The sequence below is a fragment of the Tenrec ecaudatus genome, chromosome 4, assembly GCF_050624435.1.
Source record: "Tenrec ecaudatus isolate mTenEca1 chromosome 4, mTenEca1.hap1, whole genome shotgun sequence".
NCBI lineage: Eukaryota > Metazoa > Chordata > Mammalia > Afrosoricida > Tenrecidae > Tenrec > Tenrec ecaudatus.
This window is the reverse complement of record NC_134533.1, coordinates 83,596,339-83,618,087: the sequence shown is the minus strand read 5'-3', so window position 1 is coordinate 83,618,087 and position 21,749 is coordinate 83,596,339. Positions and strand designations below refer to the sequence as shown.

The window sequence follows — 21,749 nt, the reverse complement described above, 5'->3', positions numbered from 1 at the left end:
AACAAACACAATCTTCTCTGTTTATTGAGGGCTGGCGTTGCATTCCATCTTTTGTTTCAGCATTCTTTCCATTAGCTCTCATAATCAGTTTTATTTGTGTTTGTTAAATGTTCATGCATAAAAACCACAAGTTCCTGCTGTAACTATATATAAGCCCAAATGAAGCATCAATTCAGACTTTCTAAACAACGGTAAGCAGAGAAAAGAATACTAAGAAATCTAATCAATTTTTAAAAATTGATCATTAAGGACCTATGGCTACCCATACAACTAGAATTTTTTAAAAGATAGTCTTCCCATAACAATTCAATAACATTAAGATTGCTCCTGAAAATAAATTTCTGAAAATGACCGCTAACAGATGGTTGCCATTCATTAGCTATGACCTACTCCATACAACTATAATTACACTTTAAAAATGAAAATTATTTTCATGAAAGAAACTTGTGAGAAGGCAGGCTTCCACCAATTCTAGAATAAGCCGAACATTTCTAGTCATATAAGTGATGCATCTTTTAATATTGAAATAACTGTACAACTATAATATGCCATGAATTAGTTGTCTCGGGCAAATTACATGTTCTCTCTTTACCTTTCCCCCAAGGTAAATGTTACCGGGCTATGCTGAATCAAATAATCCTACCCATTCAAATTTGAAGACATTTCATTTATAAAACACTAGAGTATTATTAATAATCCGGTATAAAATTAACTCTGCTTTAATTATAAGAATTGCTTTTTAAGCCAAGCACATATTTTATAACTGCAGCTTCAAGACTAGCACAAACATATTTGTTGGTAATCATCAGATATGGACAACCATATGTTGTCACTTATACAAGATGTCCACAAATATAACACATGTAAGAAGGTGAAATGTCGAGGGGGTTGCACAGAATGCAACAGGTAAAGTGCACACTATTTGTCTTGAAATATGCTATTGAATGCAAAGCTCTGGAAAGAAAAAAAAGGTAATATTATGTTAGCCCCTGTGTTTTAAAATAGAAATTCGAAGGTTCTATTAACTGTTAGAGGCCAGTGAGGCCTGATCAATGTTAGTGCAATGAAATGCACTGATTATAAATTTAAAAATTTAACTAAGAGTCTGGTGGTAATCTGCTTTGTTAGCCAGAAAACAACTCTAGCTCTAGGCCAAAGCAACGTGCAAAGCTAACACAGACACACGGTGTTTCAGATAAAGTGTTACTTATAGTCTCATATGGTTCTGAAAAGATAATCACAGGCATTAAGAACTACGGGGCACAGCTCCTTTGGATTTTCTTTGTAATTAATTAAGCATCATGTAATGGAAAGCATTGTATTATCACAAATTAAAGAACTCCACTTTAAAATGATTTATAATTTTTATATTTATAACTAAGAAAAAAGGACAAATATACTAATAAGATGAAAACTCAATTTAAAAGATGTTTAAAAGACTGAGCTACAAGCATTGTTACATTAAAAATAAAAAAACTCCTATTTTAATTAGATGAATTCATGTAAGGTAATTAAATCTCAATAAAGTTTTGGAAGGAGTTTTAAAACTCAATGTTGGAGAGTATAAACAACTCCCGTGCGTAATAGGAAACTGTTTTATACGCCACAACTGTTACCTGTTGGTTTTATTTGGGTTATAATCATAAGAGTCCTTGATTGCATTCATCATTCTCTTTGAATTAATCCTCCAAAGTTTAAGAGAGTGATCCATACCACAGGACATTATTTTCTCACCCAAAAGATCATAATCCTGTTTATAACATAGAAGTGTAGATTAGTATATACAGCATAGTTCCAATTTTCACTTAATGTTAAAACAGTCAAAACTGAATTTCAAATCAGTGAGGGAACTTTATAAAGTTCATGGAGTGCTTCCAATAGCTATTAATTCCACTTTTCCGTGGGCTTTTTGAAGCCACCTCATACTTACATTTGGGTTTCATCTACAGAGGCCTTAAATCAGATTGTGTGCTATTTTCAAAATGTTCTTTTTACATGGGCCTGCTTGAAGCTCACTCACATGAAAAGATCATTGAAGATATGGGTTCTAAAGCAAAGTTTAGTAAAGAAACCAGATGGTGTCCGGCTTTAGAAAGAATACTGTCTGGGGTTTTTAAGGCTTATTTTAAAATAAACAGCCATATAAGTGAGGCATCAACTAAGTCCACATGAAAGAAGCACACCAGTCTGGGTGATCCAAGGATTATAAATTTAAAAAAATCTAACCCGAAAGGAGGGAACAGTCACATAGCTTAAGTTGTGAACACCTGGTCTCCAGAAGGCTATGGATGACAGGGGAAATCCAAAATCCATTAGCAGAGTTCGCACTTGGATTAACTCTCCAGTGGGGAAACGGGGGTAATCTCCAATGAACACCCTCTGACACGGTCAGGGGATGTGAATACGCTTGCTACCATGCAGAGAGCATTGCAAAGTTGATTGTGTCAGATGTCGGTAAATCATTTGATCTTCCTTTTGGCCCATTTGAAGTTGTTTCAGTTTTTAATATTTCCTGCTTTCTCTTGGAGGTTTTTGTTTTGTCTGGTCACTGTTGTTGGTTTGTTTGCTTTATAAGATTTTATTTGATTGAGTTTTGTTGTTTATTTGATTTTCTGTACATGAATTCCAGGCTAGGTAAACCTAATTAAGGGCAGTAGATAGGGACATGGTCGGGGAGGTTGGGGGGAAATGGGGAGTAATGACAATAAGAAAATGTTCTGAGACACAACGGCTGGAGCCAAAGTGGGTGAACAAGTAAATGTGGTGAAGAAAGCTGATGGTGCCCGGCTATCAAAAGAGATAGTGACTGGGGTCTTAAAGGCTTGAAGATAAACAAGCAGCCATCTAGCTCAGAAGCAACAAAGTCCACATGGAAGAACACACCAGCCTGTGTGATCGAGTGGTCCCAAAGGGATCAGTTACCAGGCATCAAAGAACAAAAAATCTTATCATTGACTGCACACCTCCATGATAGGATCGCTGAAGACAAATGGGTGCATAAGCAAATGTGGTGAAGAAAGCTGATGGTGCCCGGCTATCAAAAGAGATAGTGTCTGGGGTCTTAAAGGCTTGAAGGTGAACAAGCGGCCATCTAGCTCAGAAGCAAATAAGCCCACATGGAAGAAGCACACCGGCCAGTGCGGTCATGAGGTGCCCAAGGGACCAGGTATAAGGCATCATGCAAAAAAAAAAAGATATAAGTGTGTGTATGTATGTGTATATATGTGTATATGTATATATGTATGTGTATATCATATTAAATGAAGGGGGAAGTGCAGAGTGGAGACCCAAGGCCCAAGTGTCGGCCAATGGAGATCCCCTCATAGAGGGGTTTAGGAGAGGAGATGGGTTAATTAGGGTGTGAGGTAGTATCGATGAAGAACACAGCTTTCCCCCAGATCCTGGATGCTTCCTCCCCCCAACTACCATGATCCGAATTCTACCTTGCAGGGCTGGATAGGACAGAGGCTGTACACTGGTACATATGAGGGTTGGAGGTACAGGGAATCCAGGGTGGATGATACCTTCAGGACCAAGGGTGTGAGGGACGATGCTGGGAGAGTGGAGGGTGAGTGGGTTGGAAAGGGGGAACTGATTACAAGGATCCACATGTGACCTCTTCCCTGGGAGAGGGACAGCAGAGACTCCGGATAGGGCAAGATATGACAAAATAACGATGTATAAATTACCAAGGGCATATGAGGGAGGGGGGAATGGGGAGGGAGGGGGAAAAAAAAAGAGGACCTGATGCAAGGGGCTTAAGTGGAGAGCAAATGCCTTGAGAATGATTGGGGCAGGGAATGTATGGATGTGCTTTATACAATTGATGTATGTATATGTATGGATTGTGGTAAGAGTTGTTTGAGTCCCTAATAAAATGTAAAAGAAGAAAAGAGAAAAAAATGATTAGGGCAAAGACTGTACAGATGTGCTTTATACAATTGATGTATATATATGTATGAACTGTGAAAAGAATTGTATCAGCCCCAATAAATTGTAAAAAAAAATGTTCTGAAATGTTCTGTGATGACTGCACAAATCTTAATATGATTGAATTTAATTAAACTATATGATATGTGAAATATATGCCAATAGAAGTACTTTTAAAAAAGTAATGTCAGCCAGCAATAAAAAAGGTGTACAATTTTGACAATTCATTTGTCTAGGTTTAGTATAACAAGTGTGCATGAGCTTTTGATTACTTAGAAGAACTTTAAAATAATTAGCATGTATCTATTATACTATCTCTGTTTTCTTTTGACTAAAATGTAATAATGAATAAATTTTTTAAAAGATGGGTTTTAAAAAAATTTTTTAAATGTACAAATGTGTTTGACACAATGGATGTGTGTATGGACTGTGATAAGAGTTGCATGAGCCTCCCGCAATAAAATGATTTATTAAGATTTTTTTTATTTTTTAGTGAGAGAGTGAGTGAGTGTGAGAGTGAGTGTGAGAGAGTGAGTGGGTGAGTGAGAGAGTCAAAATTTTTTTTAAGGAATGAATAAATCCCCTTATGATAAATGCTATCTTATTTTATTAGGTACTTTAAATTAATTTCCTACTAAAAGTTCTAAAAATACGGTAAATCATCAAAGTGACAAGTGTTACTTTTGACTTTCCCTTTATTCAACTCTGATGTCCTCAAACAGATGAAATTTTATTTTATCTGGACTTCTATGTTGACATCTAAGAGTTAGATTGCTTTAGGGTTCATTTAAAAAATAGGTTAAAAATAAAAACTAATAAAGGAATCATATATTTCAAACTGTGTTTACGTAAAATAACTAGCTCAAGGCTCATGACAGGTTAATAAATTCTTCCGGTAGTGAAGTCCTATAATAGAGATGTATATATTGTCCTAGTCTAAATCATTAAAAAAATTAACTTTAGAATGTTATATTCAAGGATAGATCCCTTAGAAACATTGCTAATTTCTGTTACTCTAACTCGGTATTTCGCAAAATGGGCAAAACTTCCACCCTGCCAGGGGGGCAGGGGAAAAAGGAGGGGGTCTGGGGCGTCACTAACATGACCCAGGGAAGCGGTAAAAGAAGATACCTACACTTTATCTTGTGCTCTAGCTCTAAACGTGTTTAATTGCCAGGGGAGGCTTAGTTAAAAAATTGTTTAATGAAATGGGATCGGTAGGCCAAATAGGTTTGCGAACCCATGATCTAACCTTTAGAATTAGTGATGGACACTATTTTAGAAGATTCTAATAGTTCAGGCCAGTTGTTGACTGAATTCACAAGTCTGATTGCTGCCACTACTCCTTTACGTTACTTTGGCCTGCGAGAGAACAAGACAAGACAGCCAAGAACCAGTAAGTCTTCTTTTAGAGTTCTTGATAATCAGTGGTAGACTTTTTCTTGGGCACTAAAAGGCAGGTGTGCAATGCAACTGCAACTTTCAGATGATGCTGTTGATAGTGTCCCGTGTTCCCACAAAGGGGTATAAGCCCTTAGTATGAGGACAGTTAGTACCTCCAATTAAAATGTACATGCTGCTTCTGTGTTCTCAAAAAAAAAAAAAAAAAAGCTTTTAACTTTTCAAGACAAAATTACTGTCTGTATTGACTTTTTGTTGACACCAGGGATTTTCATTAATGGAAGGCATGTTGAACCAAGGGACAATTCTGAAACTGTTAGAGAATATGGTTCTTGATAGGACACATACGTCCCTTTGGACTTGACCACCTTTTAGATGCCTAGACAGGCAGATACATACAACTTGTTCATGGGTCATGAAAGGGTTGAAGGAAAACTATAATAAGCTTAATACAAAATTTTAAACAGTTGCTACCAGGGCAGAAAACAAAACAATTAAACTGGCTTGCTAGTTACAGGGACTTAGTAGAGCATTTATTTCACTTCACTGTAACCCAATTTTCCTCCAAGTAAATTTGTTTTTGAATGTTCCAGGGCATTTTGCAAACAAAAATCTAAAGAACAATAAAACACTACATGCTTCACAGAATGGCGCCTGTTTTCAGAGTTTAGTAAGGAAGAGAGGAGCGGCAAAATTATGGCAGAAATCAAACTCTCAATGTAAAGCTGCCTAAGAACTGAACTCTTTCTAGAAACATTTGTACTTTATTATAACAGACCAACATAACGATAACATGTTTATCCTGAAACAGTAATCAAAATGATTAAGTTTGCATAGCAATGAAAAACAAACTCAGTACACCACTGGGACTTCTTGTACAGCAGTATTCTACCCCGAAAAAATGGGGAGCAACTACGTAAAATCTGTGCGAGCAAAATAAAACACTAACATCATATAACTTTTATTTCATCTTGAAACAAAAGATGAAAAAGTTGCTTCCAGGATTACTAAAACCTTTTTCTTTCATTAGGCAAATAGCAAAACAAAGTTAACATGGTGATTTTTGATGAATGAGAATCTAGAAACTGGTATCGATAAAGTACAAGTAATGAAAGGTCATAAGAACATATAACTTTTACTTGCTTTATTCCTTCATCCTATCTATCAGATAAAAGTGACAGGTCTACTTGCTAAGCTATATAAAACAAGCAATATGCTTTTTCTACAGAGAGTTCTATGGAACTGTTCAGCTATGTAAACCTGATGGTCCGTTCCCTAAAGCATTGGACTTACAGCACTCAGAACTTCATCTCTGTGTCCTTCTACTCCTCCAAATATTGCCACGAGAGTGTCTGTTTGGATATTCCATAATCGTAAAGCATGATCTAGTATAAAAATATAACAAAAAAGATGAGCTATTGTCATTCATTATGTACTTTCAATAGCCTTAAAGAAAAAAAAATACTATAAACTAAGTTGGACTTATATTTAAAAACAGAGACCTGACTACAATAATTGAACTATGAACAGAAAGGATATTAAGAGCATTGTTATAGGATTGATTATCCTAATTATGCCTGTAGGGCCAGTCACAGCCAGCAGAGGATGGCTTGCATTGCTATCATATGTCCATGCACAAGAACAATTTAATTTTCAAGAACTTAGATGTGATTAAGAATGATTGGCCAAAGTTAAAAAAAAAAAAAGAATGATCAGAAGGTCTGTACAGATCCAGAATACAGTTAATGTGCCAATTCAAGCATAGAAAACAACTGTAATGTGTTGTCATAAGAAGACTGAGAAATATTTTAGAATTGTACTGGACAACTTGACACTGAAAATGGTTGTTTTTATTATCTTACCTTTACTTACGGACAGAAGGAGATTTGGATCTCTTGGGTGGAATTTCAGTTCATTGATAGCGTTTCCATGACCAACATAGTGCTACAATAAATTGAAAACATTTCAAGATGAATCTTAAAAATAAAGTCTCTACTCCTTTCATAAATCTTGATGGTAAAATAGTTTCACTTGAAGTAGAGGTTCTCAACCTTGGCTACACTTCAAAATCACTCAACTAAACGGGTGAAAGGGGGAGGGGGGAGATGCTCAGGTCCCAACTGCAGATAATTTTGGTGAATTAAATGAAGTTCAAGCATTGTTAGTTTAAGAACCCAAAGGTAATTTCTACTGTGCTTCCAGCTAATAATGACAATTTAAGGTGACTTGCAAAACTTTTTAACAGCATTTCCTAAAGTGAATCCCTGGGGTGCAGAAATGATGGGAGGTGGGGTGGGGTGAGGAGCAATGCTAAGTAATTTTTTACCTGCAAAGTGGGTGGTAGACCAAATAAGTTTAGGAATCTATGGTTTATTACCAAGCAATACCTTCCAGTTTATAACTGTCTCAGTCTATACCCATTTGGGGAAAGGCAAGGTTAAAGGGGAAAAGTGGTTAAAAAAGAAAATCAGGCATATAAGACTTCCCCATGTTTTGTCCTTTAATTTATCCAATGTGACAAATGTCTCAAAAATAACCTTTTATTTTTTTCCAGACTGGCTATGTACTCCCTCATTCAATCTGGACCTGCCACAGACAGACAGAAAGCGCAGGGACTTTGTATTCTTTCGCATCCTAGTGCAAACCAGAAGAACAATAGTCAATTGTCCCAGGTCTATCAGAGGATGCTCAAAAATAACCATTTCTACGGAAAGCAATAAGCAACATACAAACTAAAGCAGGAGTTTTACACATATTAATTTCATTGCTTTTAAATTCACCCTAAGTTTTCATAGGTGCACTCAAAAATACATTGATCTAGAGTTTAACAACAAAAAACCCCTCACCTTTATGCACTGCATTGTTATAGGATTGATTATCCTAATTATGCCTCTAGAGCCAGCCACAGCCAGTAGAGGATGGCTTGTATTGCTATCGTATGTCCATGCACAAGTATAAAAGTTTTCATCAGCCTAAGAAATGCCAGTTAAGAAATTGTTTTTGAAAAATAAATGTAAATTACAATACAGTACCAAAAACCTACCCCAAATGGTTACGTTTTTGATAAAACTCACTATATCTCATATAGACTTCTACAATGCTAACTGAATGTCTAAAACTGTGCCTAGCAAACAGCCCCTCCACTCAGTTTTGATGATCAGTTAGCTGTCTGTACTACTCTACTTTGTCTGACATGTACAAAAGCTGCTGCAGATACCAACTTACAAATACGTGCTGTACTGTTTGCTAAACCCTATTCTCCTCCAGTATTTCTGATCATGCATCGCTAAATAACTGTTCAGGATTCGTTTCCACTGCATCTAGAGAAGACTGAATTGTTTTGTTTGCTGGGTTTTGCAACTGCTTATGGAGGAAACATCTTACCATGAAGTTTTTGATACTCTGTCAATCCTTAACGGAACCCTGGTGATACAGTGGTTACATTCAGTTGCTGACCAGTTAGAAGTTAGAAGCTTAGAAAAGATTATTTGTTGAGTTTTGTTTAATCCTTGACTTATATTAAAAAACAACAACTTTTTCCTTCTAAACCACCTATGTTTTGCAATATTTATGTCCTAGACTGTGTGTTTATTCTACCTCCTCCCAACTCTCAGACAGACTCTGTTCATCAAAGATGTAGTGCAATTTATCAGTCATGAATTCTGACCAACCCAAGCTAAGTATCACATCTTCATTATAATAGTAATTCTAAGCAAAGACAAAAACACAAGAAGTTTTTGCGAGTCACTGTCAACAGAACTTATCAGTTGAGAAGTTTCAGTGGATTTATTGAAAATCAATCTCTTCAAAGATATTTAAAAATCTCAAAAAAGATACATCAGCATCCACATAAGATTGCAACAGCCGGATTTCTCCTTGGGAGTGACATTCATATAGGGTAACCTAATGGGAAAAAACAATAAATTCACTCAGATAAAGAAAGCTACTGAAAAAATCCAGGAAGACAAATAGAAAAATTTAGAAAGACAAGTCTAAGTAATTGAGAGTAGTACATGAAACAGACAAATGTTTAGTCAGAGCAGAATATTAGTTTGAATTTGACAATTTCTAGAAGACTTCTTCACTTAAAAGGAAAATTTTTCTAATCATTCCACTTGAGCATTATAGAAACACGCAAGTCTAGTAATTGACCCATACGCCAGATAGACCCCTGAGCACTCACCCTGTTGCTTCCTACAGTTGCAAACACTAATGGATCTCCTTCTTTACTGTGCCAGTTAAACTGAACTCCAAATAATGGTTGGTTATGGTCTTCCTATAAAACAATCGTAACATTTACAAATTAAAAAGTGGCAGTAAGGCAATATACAGCCAACCTTATTTTTCAGAAATAGAAAATTAACAAATGCCCTTAAAGAGCCAGTGCAGTTCCCCTTGCATTCAATTCACCCCATTGGCTTTAATATCTTCCTGTAACACATGGCAGATTCCACTCAAATTTCCAGTTGCTTCCCATTAATCCCATTAGAGTATTTCAAATAACTTTCTATTTGGGTCTACTAGAAAATTACCCCCAATAACTCCACAATTATAAAAAAAAACCCTACAAGTTGCTCTAACTATTCATAAAGTAGAATATTCTTATGAAACCTTATGAGCAGAAATGTAATAAAGTTAAGCTGCAATTATCAATAGGCTTACATGAGAAAAATTTAAATCCACATAAAATCTAAAATTGTACTAACATATAGTATATTCATAGACACACTTCAGAGCTATAGTGGTTTGATGCTGAGCATAGTCGTTGGAGCAGGGGCTGGGTGACACCACTCTTGCTCCTAAAGGCACTATGCGCCGCCTCTTTAAGAGCATACAGCAAAAACAAATGCTGAGCACTAGTTTCACATTCTTTGCCTTTTCAATTTTGGGGGTAAAAGCAAAAATCCTCTTTGGATTTCCCTCAGCTAGTGAAAACAGATATTACTAAAGGTATTCTGCAAAAACCAAGTGGCTTAAAGACAATGCCTGGGAAGGGAGGGAACAGGAAGTTATAGTACTGCTGTTGGGGGACAGTGGAGTGGTTCTGACTCACCATCATTTTCCAGCCTTAGGACTTTACTAGCTATCTGCTGGCATTTAATAGGAACTTTAATGTCCACTTTAGGCCATTATCCTCTTTTAAACTGAACAACTTTAATTTTAACAATAATTTATGAAGCTACAACTTTAGGCTTTTGAATTATGGTGATGGCAGTTAAGAGTACTTTCTAAAACTAGTACCTAAAACCAGTAATCTAGGAAAACAATAATGAATGCCCCTCCTCTCTTTTTAGTATGCTGAGATAAATTCTTTTGTGCTTGGTTGCTTTCAGTAGCCCCGGACTCTCAGCAACACCAGGTACAATGGAAATAAATGCAGCATGGCCCTGGCCCAGCAGCATAAGCAATTGTCGATCAGACCCTGGAGATCCACAGAGGTATTGAACATTGATTTTGTGTGTGTGTGGGGGGGGGGCGGGGAATCACTAGGCTTTCCTTTTTAGACTGTTTCAGTTCAGCATCGTAGTAAATTACAAGCCTTTGTAGGTTGATGTTTTGGAAGTAGGACCACCAGGCCTTTCTTTCTAGCCTGTTTTAGTTCAGCATAGTAAATCACAAGCCTTCACTGGGCAGGCAGGTGCAGTGTTTAGGTGCATACAGGTGCAGCATGTTGGCTATATGTGAACCTAGATCTCTTGCCTAGGTGAGAAGTCTACTACTGAGCCACCAGTGTAATGTCTCCTCTCTCTCCTCTTTTGGCTTCATTTGATAAACTGAGCACTTAATTTTACTACAGACAGGAAAAATGATGTCATAAAGCCATAACATCGTAACGTATTTCCTTGATTTACCTAAAATTATATACATTTAGAAAAGCTTTTAGCTTAAATATGTGTATGAAAATGTAAGTGCATGTTTTTTCAGGATAGGAAAATAAACCATCATGGTTTTGAAAATGTTTTTTCCAGTTGAGTCACAGTAACTAAACTGATGCCGGGAAACTGGAATGGACTCAAATTTGTAAAATGTGGGTATGACAGAATAACAATAAGTATGGGGACAAATAGGAGTTGATGCCCTGCTACAATTGACATCTCCCTATTCTTTCAGTCCTGCTAATAACTCAGACTCTCAGGTCCAGCTTCTCCAAGAGTCCAATGCATCTGCATGGAGCCTCCTGTTTCCTGGCTGCAACCCATCATTGTCCCACTCTGGTCAGCATGCCAGCGTGCCCACATTCCACAAATTCTGACTCGATTGGATTTTGTGTGTCATCCATGACTAAGCCAGTTTAGGGCCTCAAGGGGGAAAAAAGGAAAATGCATGTTTATGTACATAAAACCTCTTAAGTACAGAGCAGTATTCCTACTGACAAAGAAAATACAAATACCATTGAGGAATCAGTGATTTAAGTCACCTCAATTCATTGTTTTCCCAATACTGAAAAGTCAAAGTTTCTGAAGTGGACATCAAGGGCTCACGGAATGCTTTTGTACATACCTTGAGACTATTCACACATTTGAAAGAATATTTGCATTTTTTTGACTTCCATTTTCCCTTTCCCCAACTTTTCCTTCCAGGTGCATTTGCTGTGTTTGTAGGCGTATCAGGGCGTTCAGTGTTTGTACCACTTTCTATACTGACAGCATCATCCTGTAAATAAAGCAGGTAAAATTACATGAAATTGCTGGGCAGCAAATGACATTACTCTACGTAGTTGCTGAACGATAGAGGGAAAAAAGTAATAAGTAAACTGTGCAAGAAATGGTAACATTTATTACTGCCTCCAAAGAAGGATTAAAAAGTAATCTTTCAGCTATATGTTAAAATCTCTGAATAAGTGTTATAGCTCTTTCAGAATTTGTCTAGCAGGTTTTCTGGTTTTCCTGGAACCCCCCCCCCCAAAAAAATCTCTGAATACCTGACATTTCAGCAAAAGCACTCATCAGAATGATGGCAAACAGCAATACTACCTTGAAACAATACACAGGTCTGTGTCAGTCATTTAATACAATGGCTTATTTAATCTGTACAACCTTTCAGAGCACAAGAGTTTCTGGGTGGCTGAAACAGAACACTTGCGAGCCCACAGACACACACACCACACACCTACCCACTCACTTTGGAAGACAGGACTGGGAAGCTGTCTTGTAGTTGTTTCTGATTCAAAAAGATCTTATAGGTTAACGAGTAGCAATACTGCCCCGTTGTGTGTCCAAGGCTGTAATCTTTATAGAAGCAGATTGCCTGGTCTTTTCTCCCCCAGAGAGGCTCGTAGGTTCAAACCACAGGCCTTCTGTTGGTTAGGAATTAAGCCACAGGACTCCTTGCACTTCAGAGTCCTTCCAGCCACTGCCATCAAACCTGACTCAATGACGCTAGGGACAGAGAGCACCTGCTCCACAGGGTTTCAGTGACTATAAAGATTTACAGAAATAGATCGACTCATCTTTCTCTTGTGGAGTAACTGATCAAACCTGTGTAGCAACCCAATGCTTAACCAATGCACCACCAGGGCTCCATAATACAGTAGTCCTTAAATTCAACCTGTAGGAAATTACCATTAACATTTATTGTGAACAGTCTGGGGGCATATTGCCTTAAGGTCTACTTCCAAATTACTGCTTCCTTAGGTGGCTTTATACTTATATTACAAGGAGTTAAAAACTAACCACAGTTTACTTTTAATTTCTATAACACTGTTCTCAAAGATATTGCTCTACATCCTGGTTTGGTGAATAGCTTCTGAGGCCTTAAAAACATGAGTGGTCATCTAAGACACAACTATTGGTCTGTGCTCATCTGAAGCATAAGAGTAAGAAAGAACCTAAAGACTCAAGGACGAAACTAGTCTACAGGACTAGGAACCAAGCTCCATTGTTCTGAGACCAGCAGGAACTAACTGGTGCCCGCCACCACTAATAATAGTCTGATCAGACACACAAGAGGAAATCCTGGATAGAAGAGGATAAAAATGGAGCGCCTCAAAGTCCTTAAAAAAAAAAAAAGCCAGACTTAATGGACTGCTAGTGTAGAGAATGCATCAAGATTACTGTCCTGATAAACTCTAAACTTGGAGCTGAGGTCACCTCTCAGTCAAATAATAGATTGGCTTACATAATACAATTATCACCTGTGAGTAATGTGTGCCTTTAAAGAGATCATCTGAGACCAAATTATCACTATTTACCCTAGAGGAAAGATAAGAAGAGGTGCAGAAGATTAATGGAAACAAAATGAAAATGGAAATGAGAATAATGACACATTGTGGAAAAATGTAGCCAATGCCACTGAACCATACACATAAAGAAACTCATTGCCACCTCATAGCAACCCTGTAGGTTTCCAAGCCTGTAACTTTTTACAGGAGAAGAAAGCCTTGTCTGTCTCCGACAAAGTGGCTGGTGGTTACAAACTGCTGACCGTGCAGTTAGCAGTTCAGCATAGCACTATGCCAGCAGAACTCCTTTGAACAATACATACAGAACTGGTTAAACAGAAACCATATTTGCTGTGCAAACTTTCACCAAAAATACAACAAATAATGAGACTTCCTTGTAAAACTTGGGAAGGGGGAGTTTCTAAACTACAAACCGCCCCAAATGAATTGTTTTTAAAAAGTTAAGCATATTGATGAAGGGGAAAGAAAAAAACTGGTTAGGTGGCACACAGTAGATGTTTTGGAAATTGTTGAATTGTTATTTCATGCAACATAATTAGCCTTTATGCAAATAAAATAGTTTTAAAAATTCAACTTCTATGCTGGAATCATAGAGGGGAAATCGTTTATATCATATATACATTTATATAGTTCCCTATTTCTCTAACATTTCATTTCTATTACATAGTTAATCACCTACAACACACCTTCAGGTTTCTCGATTCCAGTCCTCTTCGTTATCTTTGTGCTTACTTCACAACTTTCCCTCTCCTCTTTTATAATTCTGTCTTGGTCGGCAGAGAGTCAAATCTTCCTTTCCACTTGGTGGGAAAGATTTTTGTATACAACTGCAATTCATCTCTAGATTCTTTCAAAAACCTAACACCCACCGCCTGAGTCAATTCTAACTTCCACTCCAAAAGGCGCTACGGAGCAGAGTAGAACTGCCTCAGACAGTTTCCAAGTTTGTACATCTTTCCAGGGGCAAATTCCTCTCTTTCTCCCAGAGATCAGCTAGCAAGTTCAAACGGATGATCTTTTGGTTAACACCAGAGTGCTTTAACCACTGCACCACTGGGGCACCTTATATTCCTTAAAAAAAAAAACAACACAACAACAAACAACAAACCAAACTTGCTGCCATCAAATGAATTCCACCTCATAGTAACCCTGTAAGACACAGCAGAACTGCCCGTGTAACTGCGCTTCATGTGAGTGGAAAGCCTCATCTTTCCCCTGCAACAGGGCTGGTGGTTTCAAACTATTGTCCTTATGGTTAGCCTGATGTGTAACCCACTGCACCATCAGGACTCCTCCTCTACATTCCTTGATTCCACTGAAACTTGAGTAGTTGTAACAAAGTCTTTGAGGCAGTTACTACATTTGCGAGGTTACATTAGGTGAGTTACAGGTAAATAAAAGCTCTAACACCAGTTCACTGACCTGTTCCTGAAAATGGCCTGTAACACTAGGAAATTGATAAAAACAGAATTCTTAAACAATAACACCAGCTTCGTTACATTCAGCCACCAGGTAAGAGGTTCCACAACACATTGCCAATAAACATACTATTTATTGGCAATCTTGTTAGTTGATATTTTGCATTTATGACAATAGTAACAGATCTATTTTTAATCATTTTATTGGAGGCTCATTCAACTCTTATCACAATCCACATACATACATCCATTGTGTCAAGCACATTTGTACATTTGTTGCCATCATCCTCAAAACATTTGCTTTCTACTTCAGCCCTTGGTATCAGCTCAACGAACACTTGATAATTTATAAATTATTTTGTCATTTCTTACACTATCTGATGGCTCCCTTCATCCACTTTTCTGTTGTCTGTTCCACAGGGAAGGGGTTATATTTAGATCCTTGTAAATGGTTCCCCCCTTTCTACCTCACCCTCCCACTGGTCCTGAGGGGCTGTCTGTCCTGGATTTCCTGTGTGTCCAGTTTCTCTCTGTACCAGTGTATATTCTAACAGATCTATTTAGTACATTACTCTGGCAGTACTGAATGCTGAGATGAGAGGTGTAACTCTGACTCTGATGTAGTTGTAAGGTTATGTTTCAACTTGGCTGGGCCACGATTTTCACTTATGCAATGATGGTGTCATTTCCCATTTTGTGATATGATGTGGTCATCCCTCATTTTTGCACAATGTCAATGATCTACTAATGAACTGATCTTTAAGTCAACCATGTTAATTTAAGAAATGGCATAGGGGCCACATATGACCTATGAGCTGTATTAGGGAGAAGAATCCAACTCCACAACATCCATTATTCTTTATCTTATTCTGACACCAAGTTCCTTCCCTGTCAGAGTAATTGTGGAGTGACTCAATTATGAAACACCTGCATTTCTGACCACTCTAAATACATTCTCAGGTGGCACTGCTAACAGTCTTTGCCCCGGGCTGCCTCTGTGGCTGATGCATGTGATCATCATGAGTCAGGGGTCGCTTAACAGCCTTTGGCAAGATCAAGGAGCAGATCACTGGTGTCTTCTTGGGTAAATGAAGACGAGAGTGTCTGGCTACTTCTCAAAGCTTCATTCTATACGAGGACAGGGCGGAGATAACCTGTACACATGAGACATGCAGAACCATTTGAACGATACAATGAAAGCATTGTAAGTGAATTGCATGTTCAGTTGAGTCCACTTTGGTTGACTTTTGGAAATGAGTAAATTAAGTAATAAAAAATAAAAGCCACAATGCCCTATTACATCACTCTTCACTTAGTGACATGGTTAGGTTTCAAAGACTAAGTAAGCTATTATGTCAAATCAATATTAAGCTAGATTTGGGGGTTATTCCCGGTATTTGTGTGGTGTGTGCCTCCCAGCTCCCTCTTCCCCCTCTTCCAGTTACTCACCATTTGTCAGTGTCCCTGGATGGTCTGGGGATGCTCATGGCAAGGTGGACGTCCCTCCCACTTTCCCCACCACCACAGAGCCCATGGGTAGATGATGGTCATGTTCCCTCTGCCTCCAGCTGCCAGCTGTGGGTGAAGACACCCACCTGCTGTTGCTGTCTGTGGGCAGAGACTCCTTGTCAGTCTTCCCTTGCCTCCTTCTAACATGCCCGGGGCCTTTAAGCACAGCCACCCCTAACCAGTTAGTCTCTGAAATCCAGTGGGGGGGGGGGCACTATGAGTCAGGATTGACTTGATGGCTATGAGTTTGGTCTGTTTTAAAGTATATTGTTTGGGGAGGCGTGCAGAGGCAGCCACAGGTTGCTTGAATATCTGGATCTTACCACAAAGCAACCAGCATCAGTTCTCCTTTAGAAACAAATTATTCTGCAGACACAAGCTTTAAAAACTCAGTTGAAGTGGCAGAAAACGTAAAATATGTCCTTTCAAGTCTCTGAATCACTTTAAAAGTACTGGCTACTCAGGTTACCTTACCCACTAACTCAGAAAGTCTGCCTTCTGCTACCTATCCGTGGGGCCACCCACCATATTCTTCCCCCATCTGTTATGGGCCTTATCTTAATCTCCCCGAAGTGTAAAATCACTATCCAGGATGAGGTTTTCCTAAACTCCTAAAAGTAATATTAACATGCATGTTACCTGCGTTCATAACCAAAGGGGCTAATATTACTGTACCAAATTCATGAATGGAAATCTAGTATTTTCATATTATAGTTTCAACAGAACTAAAAAATTGTTTATACTCATCACAATTAGCAGACCAGCTGCTAGAGTTTTCATTTAAGGTCCTAATAAAGCATCGATGTATATAAGTATATCGCAAACCTTTTAAAAACATTTTGTGATTCATTTTGTTTGCCACATTAAACGCTGTGAAATAAAACTTAAAATTCAGATTTTACTTTCATTTCGAGCGGATTCTCTTACCCCTGAACCCAACATGAATAAAAGCCTTGCCTGGACTTCATTGCCGAATATAAAACTGATGACTTGCTCTCTAAACCTTCACCCAAGTCACAGAAAAGCTAAAAAGAAATAACAGCAAAAACACTTTTAACTTTCCCTCCCACCTCACCAGGAACTGCTGACCTAACTGACAGGAAACTGACCTACAACCCCAAACCCAAATCACTGCTGGGAAGTCGATGCCGAATCAGAGTAACCCGACAGGACAGAGTAGAGCTGCCCGTGTGTTTCTGAGGCTGTAACTTTACGGGAGTAGAAAGCCTCATCTTTCTCCCATGGAGCAGTTTCAAACTGCTGACTGTGCAGCTGACAGCCCAATTTGTAACTGTTCTGCTATCATGACTTATGGGTCTCCATAAAATGCAACTGAATATGGGGTCTCTTTTCTCCGTAAACACATGGCTTTCTACTCCCGGAAAGAGATACTCTTGGAAACCCACATGGGCACTTCTACCCTGTCCTATACTACAGGGTCTCTCTGAGTCAAACTCGACTTTTGATAGTCAGTTTTGAGCTTTCCCCCCCTAAAACAGCCATAGAACTTAGTAACTCAATTTTCAAAATTAGCTGTTAACCTCAGTTCTCTAGAGAAGTAAAACCAGTGATACATATAGGTATAAGAAAGAAATTTATATGCGAGAACAGCTCACACAGCTGCAGCAGTGAACAAGCCCTGTATACAGCCCATGGGTCAGATGCTAATCTGGAGGCCCTTTCTAGACTCACATAGCTGTCAGGGCTAAGGAACCAGGAAGCTGCTAGTAGAGGCCACGTTGTCGAATGAATCTGAGGTCAGCAGACAACATGGGAGGCCACCAGCCCAAGCCCTGAGAAGCCAGGTGCAGGATCTAGGCCAGCAGGAAGAGAGGAGTCTGCTATATCTGTTTATATATATAATGTAGGCCATGTGCCCAAGGAGACATCATCAGGCTGTGACCTGAGTAGGGGATTGCATGGCACTATCTTCCACAACTGCTTGCTTGTTCACAGCAGCCCCACCATGGCTTGGTTTACATTATGTTATGTTGCATCATTGGGAGACCTGATTACTGAGCAATCCTGGTCCGGCCTAGGCGATGCAGATCCTAACTATTACACTACCCAAACTGAGAAAATTTAAGATATTCAGGAAATATTAAATACTGTAAGGGGGCTCACATTTTGGAATGCACCCTTGTAGAAAGTATTTTTAGACATTTTAAGGAGTCATGATGGTGTATGAGCTCGCATTTGACTAAATGGCAGCGAGTTTGGTTTTTGCCTAGGTGGCACAGTGGTTAAGCACCAGAGCTAAAAGTTGGCAGGTGGAACCCACCAGCTGCTCTGTTTTCATTAAGATATACAGCCTTGGTAATCCTATGGGGCTCTTCTACTCTGCCCCACAGGGTCGCTGTGAGCAGCAATCGACTTGGTGTCAATAGGTTCTAGACACGTTGGCTGTGTGGGCTGGCTACACAGGAGCGTTGGAGGTGTCGGGAGTTATGCAGTGGGAGTTATGCAGTGGGCTAGTCCCATAGCCAGCAGTTTGAAACGACTAGTGACTCCTTGGGGAATGATGAAGCTTTTTACATTTGTGAAGAGATGTCTTAGAAACCCAGAGGGGTTAGTTTTGCTCTATCCTATAGGCTGGTTATGAGTCAGAAATCGACTCTATGGCAAAGCACTTGTTTAGTTTTTATTGAATATATATTTAAAACAAGAACCTGATTTATATAACAACCATCGACTCAAGAGAAAAATCTATTACTCTTGAAGTACGTATTAAATTTACTTTGCCACTATTATAAAGCCTCAGGGATTCAGAAGCATATTACAGAATGAGGGAAAATGTTGGCATACAAATCCAAACAGTACTCTTCCTAGGGAATCCTAAATAAACCTGAAACTTCTCTCATGATTATCTGGAAGTTCCAAGTATATTTCACTTAATCATCATTCACCCATACATTAATTTTTCAAAAAAGGAGTGTGAGTTGGATTATTCCAGTGAACATCGTTCTTGAAGCTACATTTCTTAATGTTAACTAGTTGTTACTGGCAAGTCATCTAAACACAGCTTGGTAAAATGCTTCAGAGCCTCTTAATCCTTTTCTACTTGCTATCCTTTTTGCCCCAGATATTTCTTCCCACCCCAGCTGCCAGAAACACCTGTTTTATTTTGAATTAATTTTTGGTCGTTGAGCATCCAGAAACCTTTTACTGTTGCCAAATTTTTCTAGACCCCCACATTCACTGTTCACAACCCACAGTTTAAGAAGCTTTAGTCTGTGTCAAAATGGATTATCCTCCCTCCCACTCCCACAAACACCGAATAATCCAGGGTTTCTGCTCATCTTTTCGCTTCGTGCTAGATGATGCCTTAGAGTACAAAAGTTTTAAATTGCCAGGGGGGCAATGAACCTTATTTTTGGAAATGGGGGCAGTAGGCCAAAATAAGTTTGGGAACCTATGGCCCAGAGTAAAGCTTCTTAAACTCCCTACCAAGGGAGCTAACTCCGACCCAGGGCTGAAAGCGGGGGTGGGGGGGTGGGGGGGGTGGGGGGGGGTCTCGAGAATTTGGGGAACAGTGAGTGGTTTCTGAACGGCCAAAGACCCAAAATTCGAAATCAAAAGGCTAAGGCATCCGAGGTGTTTCTGGCAGCGCTCGTCCGTCCCTGTTGCAAAGACCTCGGGCGAAAGGGGCTCGCGAGTGGAAAAAGTTTAAGAAACCTGGGTTAGATGATAACCAAGATGTATCTCAGGGTTTTTCTTTTTTAAAACGCCTGAGCCCAAAGCCAAGTCTACACCCGAACATGTGTTCATTTCCCACTCCGTGGCCTAATATTTTTTTAGGTCGACCCGCTTAACTAAAGTTACAGCTTTCAAAGGAAACACCGTCGCGCTCTCATCCTTCCTCCTACGCGGCCAGCGACCCTCTCCATCAGTTTCTGCCCCAGAAAGGTTTCGTCTGACACCCTCTCTCCACGCACAGAACCCCAATAAACGTTTCCTTTCCTAAAGCCTTAATGAGTCCTCTGAGGGACCCTGCCTCCCCCCGCTCCCCATCCTTTAGGAGGCCTTAACTGACTGTCCTCCTTTTCAAACTCTCTTTAAAAACCTCTTAGCTCGCCTTTTAAACGGCGAGAATCTCAGACCGGCACTCTCCCCAAGTCTCTCCCCGGCCTAAGCGCGCTCCCTCAACCATCAGTGCAACAGGGTCTCCGAGCGGACCGTCAGCCCACCGAGCGCCCCGGCCAGCCGCGCTCCTCCGCCACATTCGCTCGCCTCCGCTCCAGCCCAACTCGCCGGCGGGGGCAAGTTCGACATTCACCCCCGCGCCCGCGTTTTCCAGAGGAGAGGGTGACATGTATCGCGTCCCTCCCTCGCACAGACACCAACACGCCCCACAGTTTTAAAAGAATGGAAAACTTTCCCTCCACAGTACGGTCCCGACGGCTTGGGGCTGCGCTTACATTCTCGTCTCCAGAGAGGTCCGGGTTGCTGTTCTCGTCACTGCTTAGCTTCTGCTTCTTGGCCGCAGGCATGTCTGTTCCCGCCGGTGCAGTCGGCACTTCCCTCTCGGACATATTCCTCCGCCTCCCTCCAGGTTCCTGCCGCCTCGGGCGGGGCCTCCGCCACACCGCCGTCAAGCAAGCCCGGCCAGAGCTTGCCGTAAAGCTGCCACTGCCGCCGCCACCTCCGCCGCTCCCCCCACTGTCGCAAACCGCGCCCAGCCGCCGAGGCGGGCGTGCGTGCGACCCCGCCACACTGCTGAAAAAGGGGCGCGCTCGCGCGCCCTCCCGCGCGGCTTCCTGGCTTCTTCCCCTTCACTACTCCCCTCCTGCCCTTTTCCCAATGTCCTCCGGCAATTTGCACGGAGAGGTATAATCGGTTGGCTTCCGAGGGCAGTATTTCGTGCGTCCCGTTTCCCACTACCGACTCGAAAAGGAGAGGCAGAACTCAAAGGGATGCGCCCTCACCCCCTTTCTCTTTCCAGAGCCGGTTCAGCTGCAACTGGCCCAATCCTTCGGTCCCCGACCCGCTGCTGGGCTCCAAAGTATGTGGAATGGCCGAGACCACCAATGTTCCAAACGACGGGGGAAATACGAGAAGTCACCTCTTGCTCCAGCTTTGTATCCAAGTATATTGTAAGTCTTGGACCCTGAGGATAGTTCTCTCATAGTGTTCATGAAATCGCTCGCAATTGAATTTCTGGTTGAGACTAGAGATTCCAAAATTATAAACGAATTTCTATTTGCCTCCCCCAACTAAAAATGGAAGTTACCCACTAAGAGACGCGCATGCGCCAGAGCGTATTCTCGCGCTTGGTCGACCCGGACCCGCCTTCCCGATGCCCCTCCTTT

At 40.2% G+C, this 21,749-nt stretch overlaps 1 protein-coding gene and 2 non-coding genes across 4 annotated transcripts in view; 1 reads left to right on the top strand and 2 right to left on the bottom strand.

The window, feature by feature from the left end:
- The window catches only part of EED (embryonic ectoderm development), a 31,636-nt gene extending 10,187 nt beyond the window's left edge, over positions 1 to 21,449 (bottom strand). Inside the window, exons 1-8 of one of the 2 annotated variants that reach the window (XM_075546419.1) lie at positions 20,859 to 21,449; positions 11,833 to 11,985; positions 9,515 to 9,607; positions 9,169 to 9,234; positions 8,178 to 8,303; positions 7,194 to 7,275; positions 6,625 to 6,716; positions 1,617 to 1,750 (exon numbers count right to left, since the gene is read on the bottom strand). In XM_075546419.1, the coding sequence (XP_075402534.1) occupies positions 1,617 to 1,750; positions 6,625 to 6,716; positions 7,194 to 7,275; positions 8,178 to 8,303; positions 9,169 to 9,234; positions 9,515 to 9,607; positions 11,833 to 11,985; positions 20,859 to 20,972 (860 nt within the window). In that variant the 5' untranslated portion in view covers positions 20,973 to 21,449. The remainder of the gene's footprint in view (positions 1 to 1,616; positions 1,751 to 6,624; positions 6,717 to 7,193; positions 7,276 to 8,177; positions 8,304 to 9,168; positions 9,235 to 9,514; positions 9,608 to 11,832; positions 11,986 to 20,858) is intronic. The other variant, XM_075546420.1, reaches the window with a different exon arrangement.
- Positions 7,891 to 8,021, bottom strand: LOC142447617 (small nucleolar RNA SNORA31). Its single transcript, XR_012784286.1, has one exon. It is a non-coding gene; the product is annotated as a small nucleolar RNA SNORA31 (small nucleolar RNA).
- Positions 12,171 to 12,230, top strand: LOC142447556 (U7 small nuclear RNA). The gene has a single exon (XR_012784241.1). It is a non-coding gene; the product is annotated as a U7 small nuclear RNA (small nuclear RNA).
- Positions 21,450 to 21,749: the final 300 nt, after the last annotated feature.